A 16,040-nucleotide genomic window follows, 5' to 3' on the forward strand; every position below is an offset into this window, starting at 1 on the left:
CAGCGGTGCTCTGGGCATTGGGACAGACTTTGTAACCTGAATTATACGAAGTACATTGAGAGGTTGCATGCGGGTGGGGACAAGACAGGCAGGCTCCTCGCTTGGCTATATAAGAGCGAAACCCCTAGGGCTCCGATCCGATCGGTCATCACCGAAGGGGGTGCGGAGATCGATACGCAAGAAGGGGTAAATGGGGCATTCGCAGAATACTACCAAACATTGTATGAAGATCGGGAAGGGGGGAGCCGAGAGGAGATAGATGAAGTACTCGGGGATATAGGCCTGCCCAGAATCAGCGATGAAGAGCGAGAGGAGATGGATGCTCCGATCACTCTGGAAGAGCTCAGAGAAATAGTGCGACAGCTGCCCACTTGCAAGGCCCCGGGGGCGGACGGGTTCCCCAGCAAGTTTTATAAGGCGTATGGGGAGGAGGTACTCCCACCCATGCTGGACATGTTTAATGAGGCGTTTGAGCTGGGACAGCTACCAGAATCACTCAGGGAAGCGGTCATAGTGCCACTCCCCAAACACAATACACCGGGACACGGTTGCGGCTCCTATCGACCCTTGTCAATGCTGAACCAGGACAGCAAGATCCTAACAGCTGTCTTGGCGGCTAGAATGAGGAGAGTGATAGGCAAGCTGATTCACCCTGACCAGACGGGCTATGTCCCGGACAGGAACATTACCCACAACCATAGACGCCTACACAGAGTGGTCGAATGGGGATGTAGCAAAGACGGCGAAATGGCGATAGTGGCGCTGGATGCGGTCAAGGCGTTCGACTCTGTTCGTTGGCCGTGGCTGTTGGCGGCACTGGATCACTTCGGAATGGGGCCAGGGTACAGGAGGTGGGCCGAATTATTATATAGCGCGCCTCTAGCCAGAGTTCGTACGGGGGCAGTAGTCTCGGATAGGTGGCAGTTAGGTAGAGGCACCAGGCAGGGATGTCCTTGGTCCCCAATGTTGTACATCCTGGCCCTTGAGCCCTTGGCAATTTACCTCCGGCAACAGTATGACCCGGTGGGCATAGAGGTTGGGGGGGGGGAGAGCCATCTGATATCCCTGTATGCCGACGATATGCTGTTGTACCTCCAATACCCTGAAGAGAACTTGCAATATGTCTTGGAGGTGATGGAGAGGTTTGCTTGGCTTTCTGGTATAGCGGTCAACCCTCGGAAATCCACCCTGTTCCCGCTGGGCGGCTATGTGGGGATACCGGCTGAGAGGTTGCCAGTATTGCGAATCCCATGGGCGACAAGCACCTTTCGGTACCTTGGCATAGACGTATATCACACGACCGGGGAGGAACACAGGCACAATACTGAATTGGCAGTGGGGAGGATCGAGAAGTGCATGAGGTTTTGGGAGAAACTACCCTTAGCGATGATGGGCCGGGGTGCTATGCTTAAGATGGTCGTGCTACCTAGGCTGCTGCATTATTTCAATAACATTCCATACATGATACCCAAGGGGTTTTTTGCTAGACTACATAGGGTATGTAGAGATTTCTTATGGCAGGGCTCGCGTAACAGGGTCGCATTGTGGAAATTGCAGAAGGCTTATGAGAAAGGCGGCGTGAGGCTGCCGAACTTTGAGGCCTACTACGTGGCAGCGCAGCTGCAGTACGTGGCCAAGTGGCTTTCGGACGACGAAACCCCGGAACATAGACTGTTGGGAAAGGACTGCTCCCCCTTCTACCTGCGAGAGATTATTTGGGTATCCAGCACATGGATGAGGGGGCGTCCTAAGATGTTAGCGTTGGGCAGGAACATGTGGCGAAGAGCCTGCCGGATGATGGGGGATCCCCTGCCGTGCATGCCGCAGCTGCCGCTAGTGGCCTTGGCAGTGGAAGACGGACAGCTTAGGGCCATCCTGCGAACATACTGGGAGTCAGTGGGGCTGGTCACTTTGGGGGACATTTGGCAGGATGGGGCCTTGGCGGAGTTCGCAGATCTAGAGGCGGGGGCGGGGCTGCATGCGGGGCAATACATGACGTTCCACAGAGTGGTCAGGGAGGTCCGGAGCACTTGGCCCGAGACCGTATTGGCTGACGAGCCGGATGCGACGCTGGAGATTATGTATGACGCATCCGAGGGCGGGCATGAGGTCTCCAGGCTGTACGAGATGCTGATGGCAAAGGTTGGGAAGGATTTGGGGTACCTGAGGTTGGAATGGGAAACAGAGATGGGGGCCCCGATGGCGGATGGGCAGTGGGAGCGCGCCCTGGGGTACCACAAAAAAGTATCGAGGAATGCCAGGTTTAAACAGATACAACTATATATCACGCATAGGGCATACATGACCCCCCTGAGAATTTCCAGATTTCGAGACGCTGGGCGCCAGGCGTGTCCCAAGTGTAACACAGAGAACGCTGATATGATTCACATGTTCTGGGCCTGCCCTGTGATTGCAACCTACTGGAGTGAAGTGGCGCAGAAGCTGGCAGGGAGGGGCATTGTACTTAAGATAGATTCGGCCTGGGCCTGTTTGCTTGGAGGGTACCCCAGGGCGCGCAAGCTTCGGCACGTGGAGAAGCTTAAAGATTTGGCTTATACACTTGCCAAACGCAGAATAGCCATGGGATGGAAGAATTGTCAGAGGCCACGGGTGGAGGTATGGTGGCGTGACCTCCAGAAATGGGCTGCCGCCGAGACGACAGCATGGTGGGAGGCCAGCAGGGCGGGAGGGGAGGAAGAGGTGAGCTCCCTCACGGCATGGAAGGTGCTATTGGCTGAACTGTTTAGTACGGGGTCGACCTCGGCTGGATCCGAGAGCGACGGAACCCCACCACACGGAACGGACAATGATGGTGGACACCCTGCAGGCTCATAGGGGGGAGGGAAGGGGATTGTTAAGTTAATTCTGTTCTGTTTTTTCTTTCTTTTTTTTTTTTTCTTCATATCTGTTGTTTGGCCTTTGTTGTGGCTTGATGTGTTCTATTTATGTTCTGTTGCACTGTGTGGTCGTTATAAAATAAAATACATTTAAAAAAAAAAAAAAAAAAAAAAAAAGAATTTGTCGGCATACAACAATGACGGCCGGAGAAAAGGGAGGTTTAGAAGTACGGATATAGAGAGCTACTTTTATGCAGCACAATTGGCCACCATTTTGAAAAGTCTATAATTAGGGTTTGGTGGTAAACATTGGGTGGACATCGAGTGGGCGGGATTTGGGGTTCCTTTACACAAGTGCGGTTGGCGGCCTCTGGGTGCCAAGAACGGTTTCACTACAATCCTCCAGTCAACTCAAGCAACAATGTAGCTTTGGCATAGTGCAGTGAAGAAGTATGCCTTCACGTCATTCCCATCTCCACTTACTTCAATTTGGGGAATCATGAGTTTCCACCAAGACACTTTCTTCAGAAGTTTCAAAGGTGGTCCGATGGAGGCTTACAACGACTAGGTCAATTATTTGCAGGAAGTGATCTGATGTCCCTTGAGCAGTGTAAACAGGCATTTCTATTAACAGATGCTGATAATTATGGGTACATGCAGCTTCGACATTGGGTTTCCAACACTAGAATATCTAGAAGGGGTAGCACAGAAACAATGATGGTATAGGACCTATTTCTAGGGGGACGCACCCACTACGAAGGTCACTACATTATATAAGGTACTTAAGCCGATTTGGTCCTTCACATCACATGTATACATGGCTAAATGGGAAGACGAGATGGGATTCCCAACTGATGAAATGTCATGGTTTACTATCTGGTCTTGAGCGGCAAAGTAGTCGAATTGAATTCAGTTGAAGGAAAATGGATATACAATAATGTTCGGACGGCATCTCACCCCTGACAGGATACATACAATTGACTCAGCAGGGCCTTCATCCTGTTTGAAATGTAGGCTGGCGATAATCTCTTTATTCCATATATGGTGGTCTTGGAATCTCAATCAATGGTAATGGAAAGAGATCCTTGCCCCTATTAAATCCATATCCGGGGTTGAACTTCTGTTAGATCCGTTAGTAATTCTATTAGGCAATGAAGATAGTGATGGTCTATATAAATTATCTGGTAGAACCTCTACATTGATTACGCAGTATTTGGTTGCAACCAGAGTCTTAGTCATTATCATCAAGTAACTTTATCCGGCCATCAACCATCAAAGTGCATCCTAACATAACAAAAAACTATTAATTTACAACAACAATACAGCCTTCCATAGAGCAGAGTTACTTCTGATATGACCCCTGAGTCCCACTAATAACAGCTGAGCCAGAGGCTCAGCCACCTTTTTCATAAATCTATTAAGGGGCCATCAGTCCCTGGCCCGCTGCAATTGCCCATAGTCCTTTTCCCCAATGGCATAGTGTTATCACCAGACAGCACAGGGTAATAAGGGTTAGTTCCCGGGGGATAAACGGTGCTGTGGTGAAGATGAACTAGTTACTCTTACCTTGTAACGTTCTTTCGATGGGATGTTCCTCCGACGTATTCCTTATCTTAGATAGATAGAAATCCTTCAGCTTTGCTGGCCTCGGAAAATTTTTTCGCCAGAGGGCGCTGCGCGTCGATGATCGCCGAGTCGATGACCCTCGACGGCCTCCGTGCCGACGTCGACGTCATCCTGCCTATAAAGGCCGCGCGCAGCGTCCGTTGCTCAGTTCCGTTTTGTAGTCCCCAGTAATGTTTTTGGATTAGACTAATCACCTTGAAGGAGCATAGGCTGCAAACCCACAGGAAGTCATACTGCGGGGATGGATGGGAGGGTCGATAAGGAATACGTCGGAGGAACATCCCATCGAAAGAACGTTACAAGGTAAGAGTAACTAGTTCTTCGAAGGGATTGTGTCCTCCGACGTATTCCTTATCTTAGATAGACTCCCATAGCAGTGGTATTGTGACTGGAGGCGGGAGTAATAAAAGTTATGTTACCCTTCCAGAATGGACAGAGTGTAACACAGCCTTGCCGAATCTAGTTTCTTGACTAGAGGAGGAATCCAGGCTATAGAATTTGGTAAATGTATGTGCGGACGACCATGTGGCAGCCGCACATATATCTCGAATTGGCACCCCTCTTTGAAGGGCTGAGGATGTTGCGATACCCCTGGTAGAATGAGCCCTTAGATTTTGAGGAGGCTCCTTTCCTGCCAATTTGTAGCACTCCAGAATGGCTAAAATAATCCATCTGGAGATGGTTTGTTTTGTTATTGGAAGGCCCAACTTATGTCCTGCATAACCTACAAAGAGTTGGTCTGCTTGTCTGATCTTAGCCAATCTGCTGATATAGAAGCTCAAGGCTCGCTTAGGGTCCAGCCTGTGCAGTCTCTCTTCCTCCTTCCCCGGATGAGGAGGAGGGTAGAAAGAAGGTAATATAATCTTCTGAGTGATGTGAAACTCCGAGACTACCTTCGGGAGGAAGTTAGGCTTCACCTGAAGAACAACTTTGTCCTTGTAAAAGATTGTATGTGGAGGTTTACACGATAAGGCTTGCAACTCGCTAACCCTTCTAGCAGATGTCAATGCTATTAGCAAAACAGTTTTGAGGGTGAGAAGCTTCAATGAACAAGAGTGTAGTGGTTCAAAAGGGGCACCCTTTAGGAAGTTTAAAATTAGGTTTAAATCCCATAAGGGAACTTGAAAAGGTTTCGGGGGATAAACATTAGTTAATCCTTTTAGGTATTGTATTACCAATGGAATTTTGAAGTATGAAGGCTCCTCTGCAGTGCGCTTAAAGATTGATAGCGCTGCGAGATAGCCCTTAATTGTGCCAACCTGTAGGCCTGAATTAGCCAGGTAAAGTAAGAATGACAACACCATAGGTGTACCACAAGAAAAGGGTTCAATATTCTTTTCTCTGCACCAGCTGCAAAATTTGTTCCAACGGCAGCGGTATAGAGTTTTAGTTGCCGGCCTTCTGGCCGAAAGCAACACCTCCATAACATCATCCGGAAGGTCCCAATCCTTGTACCTCAACCTTTCAGACACCAAGCGTGAAGGTTGAGGGTCTTGATGGCTGGATGGAGAACCTGACCTTCCTTCTGCGAGAGAAGATCCTCTCTGTATGGCAGTCGAATTGGAGGGCAGATGGACATGTCTAGAAGGTCCGGGTACCACGTTCTCCTGGCCCAATCCGGGGCAATTAGGATCATGGTCTTCCGAAACCTTCTCAACCTCCTGATCATTTGAGGAATGACAGGGACCGGAGGGAACGCGTACAGAAGTGGGAACTCCCAGTCCACTACGAACGCATCTCCTAGAGCTCCTCTCGGGGGAAATTCCCTTGAGCAAAATCTGTCGCACTTCCTGTTGATACTGGTGGCGAACAGATCCACTTGAGGGGTTCCCCAAAGGGCGAAGATCTCTTGAAGGACTTCCTGAGCTATCTCCCACTCGTGAGAGACTGTGCTCTGCCTGCTCAGAGCGTCCGCTGTCAAGTTCTTCTCTCCGGCTAGGTGAATTGCCGATAGAGAGATTCCTTCCTGAATTGCCCAAAACCAGAGCTGCATCGCCTCTCTGCACAGTGGTAGTGAGCCTACGCCTCCTCTTTTGTTGAGGTAGTGCATGGCCACTGTATTGTCCGTCATTATTAGGACGTTTCTTCCCCGTACAGACGGCAGAAAAGCCTTCAGCGCTAGTCTGATGGCTCTCAGCTCCAACAGGTTGATATGTAGTCTGGACTCCGATGGAGACCAACGACCGCTGATGGTCAAGTCGTTGGCGTGAGCTCCCCACCCCGTGAGTGAGGCATCCGTGACTACTGTTATCTCCGGCCATGGTTGCCAAAACATTTCTCCTTTCAGGATGTTCTCCCGACAGGCCCACCACTGAAGGTCTCGGGCTACTTTGACCGGGATCCGAAGGAGATCTGTCATCCTTCCTGAGAACTGTGACCACTGAGTTCTCAGTGCCCACTGGAGGGATCTCATTCTCAGGCGAGCCTCCGGCACGAGGAATATGCAGGATGCCATGAGGCCTAGCAACCTCAGAAAGTCGTAGGCTGGGAGATATTGGGCATTCTGAAATCTGATGACCATCTGCAGAATATCTCGAGCCCTCACCTCTGGTGGCAAGGCTTTTCCCAGGGAAGTGTCCAGGACTGCTCCAATGAATTGGAGTCTCTGTGATGGTATCATCTGTGACTTCTTTAAATTGAGGGAGAAGCCCAGCTTGTGAAGGAAGTGGCAAACATAATCTAGTTGTCTCTGAGCCTGTTCCGAAGATACAGCTCTGATCAACCAATCGTCTAGGTAAGGGTAGACATGAATCCCTTCCCTCCTTAGACTTGCAGCCACAACCGACATTAGCTTGGTAAAGACCCTCGGGGCGGAGGTTAGCCCAAATGGCAGAACTCGAAATTGATAATGAGAGCTGCCAATTGCGAACCTCAGGTATCTCCTGTGCCTGGGATGGATCGGCACATGGAAATAAGCGTCCTGGAGGTCTAGAGATACCAACCAGTCCTGAAGCTGGAGGGCCTGAAGGATCTGAGAGAGAGTCACCATCTTGAACTTGTCCTTTCGGAGGAATTTGTTCAATTCCCGTAAGTCTAAGATGGGTCTCAGTCCTCCGTCCTTCTTCGGTATTATGAAGTAGGGGGAGTACCAACCCTTGTTCCTTTCCGCTACAGGTACCAGTTCTATGGCACCTTTCTCTAGCAGGTCTAAAACCTCCTGCAAGAGGAGCGGATCTGGAAGCTTCAAAGGGTTGTTCCCCGGTGGATGACTCTGAGGGATATGTAGGAAGGGCAGGCAGTAACCTTGGGCCACTGTCTCCAGAGCCCAAGCATCTGACGTAATAGCCTGCCATTCCGTCAGATGGTGAGTTAACCTGCCCCCTACTGGTGTTCTGTGAGGGGAGACCTCAGAGTGGTTTTGAAGCGGCTGATGCAGTTGCCGAAGGTAAAGTGGCTCCTGCTCCTGCGGGTGCGGCTTTCTTTCCCCTACCCCGTCCACCACGGGTAAATCTTCCTTGGCCTCTTTGAGCCGGTCGTCCCCTGCCCCTTCCATATGAGGAATAGTAACGAAAGGACCGTCCTCTCCACGATGATCCCGAAGGACGAAAGGTATTCTGACGGATAGCAGCTCCCAATGACTTGGCTGCTGCCTTGGACGTTTGCAGTTTCTCCAAACTGTCATCCGCCTTCTTTCCAAAGAGGGTAGAACCGTCAAAGGGCATATTCAAAAGCCTGGTCTGCACGTCAGAGGCAAAACCAGACTTCCTCAACCACGCATGCCTGCGGATTGTGGTACTTGCCGCCATGGCCCTGCTGATACTGTCAGCAGAATCTAGGCCAGTTTGTAGGGTCTCGCACATCGCATCTTTACCATCCCTGATGATGTTTAAAAATGCGTCCCTTTCCTCTCCTTCTTGGAGGCAGTCAGCCGCTGATGAAGCGCACTCCCAAAGGGTGTGGCTGAACCTAGCGAGCGTACAGGTCGCGTTAATAGACTTTAACGCCATGCTACAGGCAGAAAAAACCTTCTTAGCCATGGCATCATACTTTTTGTCATCCCTATCCTGCGGAGCAGTGGGGTATGCAGATGTGCTGCCTGATGAGGTTGCAGCCTGTACAACCAAGCTCTCAGGAGTAGGGTGTTTTGACAAATATTCAGGGTCAGAACTAGCCACCCTGTATTTTGTTGACAGTTTTTTATTTACTGCCGGGATAATTTCTGGCGTTTCCCAGTTTGTCAAAATCCTTCTCTGTAGAGCAGAGTGAAATGGAACCACAGGATCCTCCTGTGGGCCCTTGTCCAGTATGTCAGTGAGGTCATCCTGCTGAAAGGCAGGAGAAGGTGCAGACCAACCCATAAATTCTATGATTCTAGACATCAGAGCTCTATATGGAGTCTCCGCATGTTCTCCTGGGTCTGGTTTGATAAATTCTGCTTCAGGAGAAGTGTCCAAGCCACTAGCTTCCTGAAGTGCATCCTGAAGATTTTTTAATCTTCCTTCCTCAGAGGCGAAAGTCTCTGGCTCTGGTGATGTGGTCCTCTGTAAATCAATATCTTGGTCTGAATCCTCCCTTTCCTCAAAAATCGAGGTTAAAGGGGGATACATTGGTTTTTGGAATGGTATAAACCCCATTTCCAATGCAGAAGGAGCCATCATCACAGGCCTTGAAAACGTCGATGTCGTCGACACCGACGTGAAAGTACTCGAAGGCGCCGTGAAAAGCGTCGAGAAATGTGTACTAGGCCTCGAAGAACTCGAAAGGATCGGAGTCCTGCTCGAGAACGACGTCGACGTTCTCGGCGTCGAGTCGGAGGTCTTTTGTCTAACCGTTGGCTGTGGAGTAGCCGTGGTTCTTTCCTTCACCGGCGTCGATATCGGCGTCGACGTCGGCGTCGACTCGATCGACTGATGCGCCGATGAATCCTTCGACAACGGCGTCGATGGCGCCGACCTCTGTTTCGAAGGAGTTTTCGACGATGGCGTCGATGATGCTTTATCTCCCGATGGCTCGAGGCGCTTTCGGGTTGACTTTTCCGCCGGGTACTGCGACTCGCGGCGTTTAGATTTTTTGGGTTTTTTACCCGGGGTATCACCCTCAGCTGTCTTCGAGGGGGACGAGGCCGCTTTCTCGAAGACGCTTAGCATCTTTTTCCTGAATTCCTCCCACTCAGCTTGCGAGCTGCGTTTTGTGGGGCAATGAACTCTCTCAGGAGAACTCGACGAAGATGACGAAGGGGATCTCCTACGTCTCTTCTTCGAGTGTCTCGATGTCGACGAGTGGTGGGAGCCACTTCGTGATCTAGATCGAGAGTGTTTTTTATGGTGAGGAGACGAACGTCTCGACTCTACCGAAGAAGCTTTCGAGGAAGTTAAAGTTGACCTACCTCTCTCGAGCTTCCCCCTACGCTCCTTCAAGGCTTTCGCCGTCATGGAAAGGCATTCCTCACACTCCGAACTCTGGTGCGTGATTCCCAGACACCACAAACAGACCCTGTGAGGGTCCGTCAACGACATTTTCTTCCCGCAGTCTCGGCACTTTTTGAAACCGGACCGAGGGGTCGTCGGGTCGGAGGAGGATGCCATCGATATCGAGGTAAATAGTAGTTATTATATACGTTATCTTGACGAGAACTGAGCAACGGTGTTCCGAGGCACAACGAAGCGCGGAAAAACGGAACTGAGCAACGGACGCTGCGCGCGGCCTTTATAGGCAGGATGACGTCGACGTCGGCACGGAGGCCGTCGAGGGTCATCGACTCGGCGATCATCGACGCGCAGCGCCCTCTGGCGAAAAAATTTTCCGAGGCCAGCAAAGCTGAAGGATTTCTATCTATCTAAGATAAGGAATACGTCGGAGGACACAATCCCTTCGAAAGGGGCTGATTACAATCGAGCTATTTAATGTTCTATTTTAGTTCGAGTTGGTACACAGAACACTTGTCCACTCTCTGGTCCCTAAATTCCATCTGTAAAAAATCGCATGTAATTTCACCTTCATAGTGCAGTCTGGTGCAGTTCAGTATTACCTCCCGGGTTATAAAAAGACAGCCCCTTGCAGTGCAGAGCCAGTGCATGCATTTATTGATGAGCGCCTCCCTTAGTTCTCGTTGGTTGGGAGGTAGTTTGGGGACCTTATGCAGGAATACTGTGCCCCTCCTAGAGCCTCCATTTGACTTACTATTGGTCGTGCCCTCCCAGGTGTGTGGTCTGCATATCCTAGGCAGGGCAGCATTGGGGTCATAGTTTCCTACTGTATTTGCAACTCTGCCATCCCATATTACATTTGTTGTATATGTGCTGGCTGTTTTAAAGGCTTGAGTGTGGGGTGTTGGATTGATTGCTCATATCAGTTGTGTCTTTACGGTTGGCACCGGTTGATCCCAGTGGGTAGGGACCTGGAGCACTGTTTTAGTCATAGCACTGTAGGGACCAATGCTTTCTTCATACTCACGTATAGACCCCCAACCCATCATACTAGTGCTCATTGTAGATGGGGGGACTTTAATAGTATGTTTTCTGGACTCCTCATGTGGTTGTTAGAACCCCATAGCATCTACAAGTCCAGAGGGTGACTCCCCCTGTGACTTCCCCTCCCCTCTTCCTTGGGCTTCCATCAGGCCCAAAAGCAGCCTCTTTATATCTACTCATTTGGACAGTACTTGCTTGCAGTTACATCCATGATCCATGGGTGCCTCCATGGTGGCTAGCCCAACGATGAGCGGAGTGCAGAGGCCAGATGGACTGGGGGCACTTAGGAGACTAGGCTAGGCAGGGGGCTGCTTCCAGGGTGCATATACGACACATTCCTGTTGCCAACAATGCCAGTGAGAGGGGGCCTGTTTTCAGGGGCAAGTTCAGTCTAGTCAATATATTCCAGAAGTCTATTGGTCTCTACAGGCCATGCCAGGTTCTTGGCTTCTAAATTGAGTCCCAGTGGGTTCAGGATCTCATAGTCCTTGGAAATGCTCATTGGACTTTTCTTAGTTAGCTCTCCCCATCCCAGTATCAGAGTTGAAGGTTGACTAGTAGTGAAGGCAGGGCCTTTGCTTCCCCAACACTAGCACAGGCCCTGGCTCGACTTCATGTCTATTCAGGTCCAACGAAATTAGAGGAATATCCACATTGGTGGAAGCAGTGCAGGTGACTGCAAGCTTATTTGAGGACAAAACCTCAGAGGCCGGAATCTGAGAAATTCCATTACTACTCCCCAAACCCGGTTACAACAGTTTTGTATGTCTGGGTGCTAGACAGACCCACATTCATTGGTTGGTTGGGTGAATTATTGGCCGTGGAACTTTCTACTGGAATGTCTCTGGCCATATGCCCAGGGCTACAAGTGGCCGTTCTGCTATCACAGATGGAGTGTTCCTTTTCTCTTAAGTTACTGTTTGGCCCCCCACCCCAGTCATCCTGGCTTGTCCCAAGGAACAGGTGGATTTCCTTGATCAGTAAATATGCCTCCCCGTGAACTTGATGAGACTGTGGGCTTGTTTCTTGAAAGCAGTGTCTATATAAGTAATAGCGCAATGCGGGAGGGGTCCTGTTGCCTGTTTTCCGCCTCAAAATCAATGTTTTGCATCTTGTCTCCTTGCAGTCTTGCTTGGCAGGAATTGAGGAGTGATGGATATACAAGGTGTTAAGAGGTATTAAAGGGTGGTAGGAGAGGGTTTGGGTTGGCTTGGCTTGTTTTTTAGTTGGGCTGGCTTGAAGGCACATAGACAACAATCATACAGTCACAGGTCTATGGCCGCCTTCCACCCCCAGCCAGCCCTGCTCAGCTCTTGGCCTCATCATCTCAAGTTGTTATGAACTTGCTGTATTATTGTGCTGTACTTTCGTTAGGACTCCAGGGCACCAGTATATATGTGTCTCAGTAGTTGGGGCGCCTCCCACCCTGCTGGCACGGAATACCCAGCGGGAGCCCAAAAACCTGTACCCTTAACCCACAGGCATCACCCTGCCGGGCCCGGGATGAAGCTGAAGGAGTTGGGGGCGTGGCCCAAGGTGATTCCCCGTACAACAGCACATCCGGGCCAGGAAACAGAATATTGCGGCAGCTCAACACATGTAGCATTAACCCACGGGCTTAGTGGCTCATAATTGGCAATCCATCACAGCTCCGGATGTTCGGAAGTGGTGGGTAAGAATTTGGTTTGAGGCTGCAACGAGTAAAATCAGAGCTTCCCTAAGGGGTGAGCTGCCACAGTACCTTGAAATTTGAAATACTTTCATTCAGAGGTATGATTTTCAGGGGATCAATCATAAACCACATTTGGAAGCCTTTACGTTATGGTGAGTGGTTTGTTTGTAGATTTATAGTAGCATTCTGAAGTGGTTATCATAGTGCAACAGTGAAATATTTATGTAGTCATTGTACAATTGCCTTGGCATTTTCATTCTGCAGTTGATTCAGATATTGAATGTCAGTCAGGATATAGGAAGATTTTGTAAAAGGTTACTGTGCGTTGGTGGATAATATATATTGTATGTGTTTGTCTGATTCTGAAGACCAATAAAATATGAATGACAAATTTAAAAAAAAAGGTTTGCCACACCATAATGTCTTCCACCACCCTCTCTCCTTACATCATATAATGGCCAAAGGCATCTACAGGGTTCGGTTGCTGTCAAGTCAAGTTTGTTCTATATAAAACCTAAAATATAAAAATGCGGTGCATGCCAGTCATCGGACTAAAACATGTTAGTATGGAATGGCTGTCAGCCTTCAAACAGTGACAATAGTCACTGGAAGTTACTAGAGATGATTACTTTAGGTCCTATTTGTGGAAATGGTGAGTCCAGCACCTGTTTGTTTGCTCCACAATCGTACATATTTCACAGCACCTCATGCTATCAATCATCCAGTTACCTTATCACTTCACCACTGAGTGGCGTGTGGCTGATAATTGCTTATCAGGACTAACCAAAGATTAATCTGTTCTGTGATTCTAGAGGCACACTACTCCCAGGCACATGCACCATCACAATGATCTTAGGATGCAAAAGATGTGTTATGCCCAGAACACTGTGTGAAGACTACTTCAGTACAGCGAGAGCAGAGCACACTTAATAAAAACGATTCATAGGATACAAAACATAGCTTATTAGTTCAGAGGTAATTATTACAAATGTTTTAAAAAGTGAAAACTAAAACAATAGCTTCACAGTGATTAGCTCAAACACTAAGGAGAATATGTACACTACCATTTTCTAGCGAAGCAGGCATAAGAAATTCCAGTCTGTCATCTTGATCATGGCTTGTATGGTTAGCAGCCAAACTAGCCCACTGTGACACCCAACGTTTGCTGCCAGATGAAGCAATATTTTCCTAAAGGAAAAAGAAAATTTCAGTTTGTAAGAAAAAAATGACTTGAGAACACAATTTTGCTAGGAGTTACTTTGTTTACAGCATTAAAAAAAAATATGGCGCCGTTCTGCCCTCGAATTCCACAGAAATGACTCAACTGCATGCATATTTCACAATAATAAAACAGATTCCCATGATTTTGAAATCTTAATGCTCACTATGATAAACTGCAATTTTTGTTAAATGAAATTCACAACATGTTTAGGACTTGTCATTCAATGTCTGCAGTAAAATGTTACTCAGTACGGATAATTCCTCCAATCATAACGTCCTTAAATGGAGTCACCTTCAGCATTCTTAACCAATGACAGAGCCCCTAGCAGACTAATCAAATTATGACAGCGCAGAATGCTCATAGATTTATCTAGCATGGTCTTATGCCCAGCTATCATGTACCACTTCACCTTAGTTTTAGACTTCTCCACGTAAATGAAAAAGGGCAAATACATTCCTCGGGTGCCATTATGGGGCCCAACTGATTCCAAAATGGAGGACCTCTTTTATAAACCATCAGCACATGGAGCCAGGGACCGGCAATCAGTAATGGAAACCTTAGCGGCTGCACATTCGGTAGGTGTGAGACGTGTGCACCCCATGCAAGTCTACAGCAAGGCTAATACATTATTGCAGATGTTTCAACTGTAGAATTACCAGCAAGAGACAGGAGTAAATGGAGAATTAAGTTAGACAAGGGTGTGGGAGCTTGGAGACAAAATAGTAGCATGGAGTTGTGTTGAGGGAGGCGAGGTGGAGAAAAGAAAAAGAAAATAAAGGCACTGGGAGAAAGGACCAGGAATGTGGGGGAAGGAGAAAAGTGAATGGAAAATAAATTGTTAGACCACCAAAAAAACTAAAGCAAGGAGTAAAGGAAAGAAGCCGCTGGAGGAGTAAACGACCATGAGAATGTAAGAAAGAGAAGGAAGGCACTGGAGAGGGACTGACTACCTTGAGGAGGGGGAGAGAGGGTAGCAGCGGAAAGGCGGAATTCATGTGGTTGAGAGGGATAGAGGAGTCCAGTGAAAGTTACCAGCAATGGCCAAGCCAAGATGGCCAATGCCTGAGAATGGAGACAGAAAGGTAGACTCTTGGGGCCAGGAGAAGGATAGCAGCTCTGAAAGAGTTAAAAGCTATTAATACCTAGGCCCAAAAACTAGTAGAGGCCAAGCCTGAAGGCTCAAGCTAATCTAAGAAACTGAAGTGGGAATAGTCACAAGATTGCCGGGGGCTCGACTCAGGATACTGGTGAGACCAACCAACCCACCAAGGAAATGAAGCAAAGAAAATCAGAGAAAACTAAGCAAGGACGAGAACCTGAAGCAAATCAGATGAAAGACTAGAGTGCCCATTCTAGAAGGGAACCATGAAAACGTTACTGGAGGGTAAAGGTGGCAGAATCCATCAGAGAAACGAAAGCAGGGTCCCCTTGCTAAACAAAAGCCAGGAAAAGAGAAGTTTTGGAGATGAACCCCCTACCGAGAATGAACCCGAGAAGGCTGATAGGGAATCCATGCTAATATGGAAAGAAGGAGCGATTGCCAAGCCTAGCCTACAGGTTCTTGGAAACATTAACCCTCTTGGCTCATTGAAGGCCAGAGCCCAAAATGACTTAGAAGGAGCCTGTGGTGGGTAACAACACTTCCAAGCCAAGCCTCCACTGTAGAGAAACCCAAATTGGCAGTGAGTGTCCCATCCTACAGCATTGCCTTTTGCTAAGGGTGGGGTTTTCATTACGGCAAAAGTCAAATTACTAAAAAAAGAAATCTGAGCATCAGAAGACAAGTGATCACAGCTACAGAGTATTACTGTATGCAAGAAACAACCAGAAAGGGCACCAGGAAACGTGCCGCCACTTAATTCATTTACCATGGTAGGTCTAACGCAAACATATGCAAATATATCATAGTAGAAGGTGAATCTTACAAGATAACTAAGCATTTTCATAGCACAAAGAACTCTTGTTAAATTAATTTACAGACTGTGTAACACGGAGTACAGAAGAAGTAACAGCATGCCTTGGAGTACAGAGCAGTATGTAATAGTGTCTAATTCACCCTTGAGCCGCCAAGTAAGCACCAAGCTGAACTGAACTCCTTTAGACGAATGACAACAGCTCCTGTCAGGTTATCCCTACAGACAGGCAGCTCAACAGTGTCCTTCATGTTCTTATAAGGTTCAAATCTGCAAACTTGATTTCAACCAGTGCCATAAGAAGTATAAGAAAAACCTCCCTCACTTCAGCATCTCTTTTCTTCCTTCAGAGCAATCAGA

The 16,040-nt window shown here is 48.3% G+C and overlaps 1 protein-coding gene across 8 annotated transcripts in view; it reads right to left on the reverse strand.

The window, feature by feature from the left end:
* Positions 1-16,040, reverse strand: part of CEP170 (centrosomal protein 170) — a 1,733,932-nt gene that overhangs the window by 706,809 nt on the left and 1,011,083 nt on the right. For all 8 annotated transcript variants that reach the window (XM_069607948.1, XM_069607946.1, XM_069607950.1 and 5 more), the window contains one exon: positions 13,610-13,733. In XM_069607948.1, the coding sequence (XP_069464049.1) occupies positions 13,610-13,733 (124 nt within the window). The remainder of the gene's footprint in view (positions 1-13,609; positions 13,734-16,040) is intronic.

Source organism: Ambystoma mexicanum, chromosome 4q, assembly GCF_040938575.1.
Source record: "Ambystoma mexicanum isolate Mex_15411 chromosome 4q, UKY_AmexF1_1, whole genome shotgun sequence".
NCBI classification, from domain to species: domain Eukaryota; kingdom Metazoa; phylum Chordata; class Amphibia; order Caudata; family Ambystomatidae; genus Ambystoma; species Ambystoma mexicanum.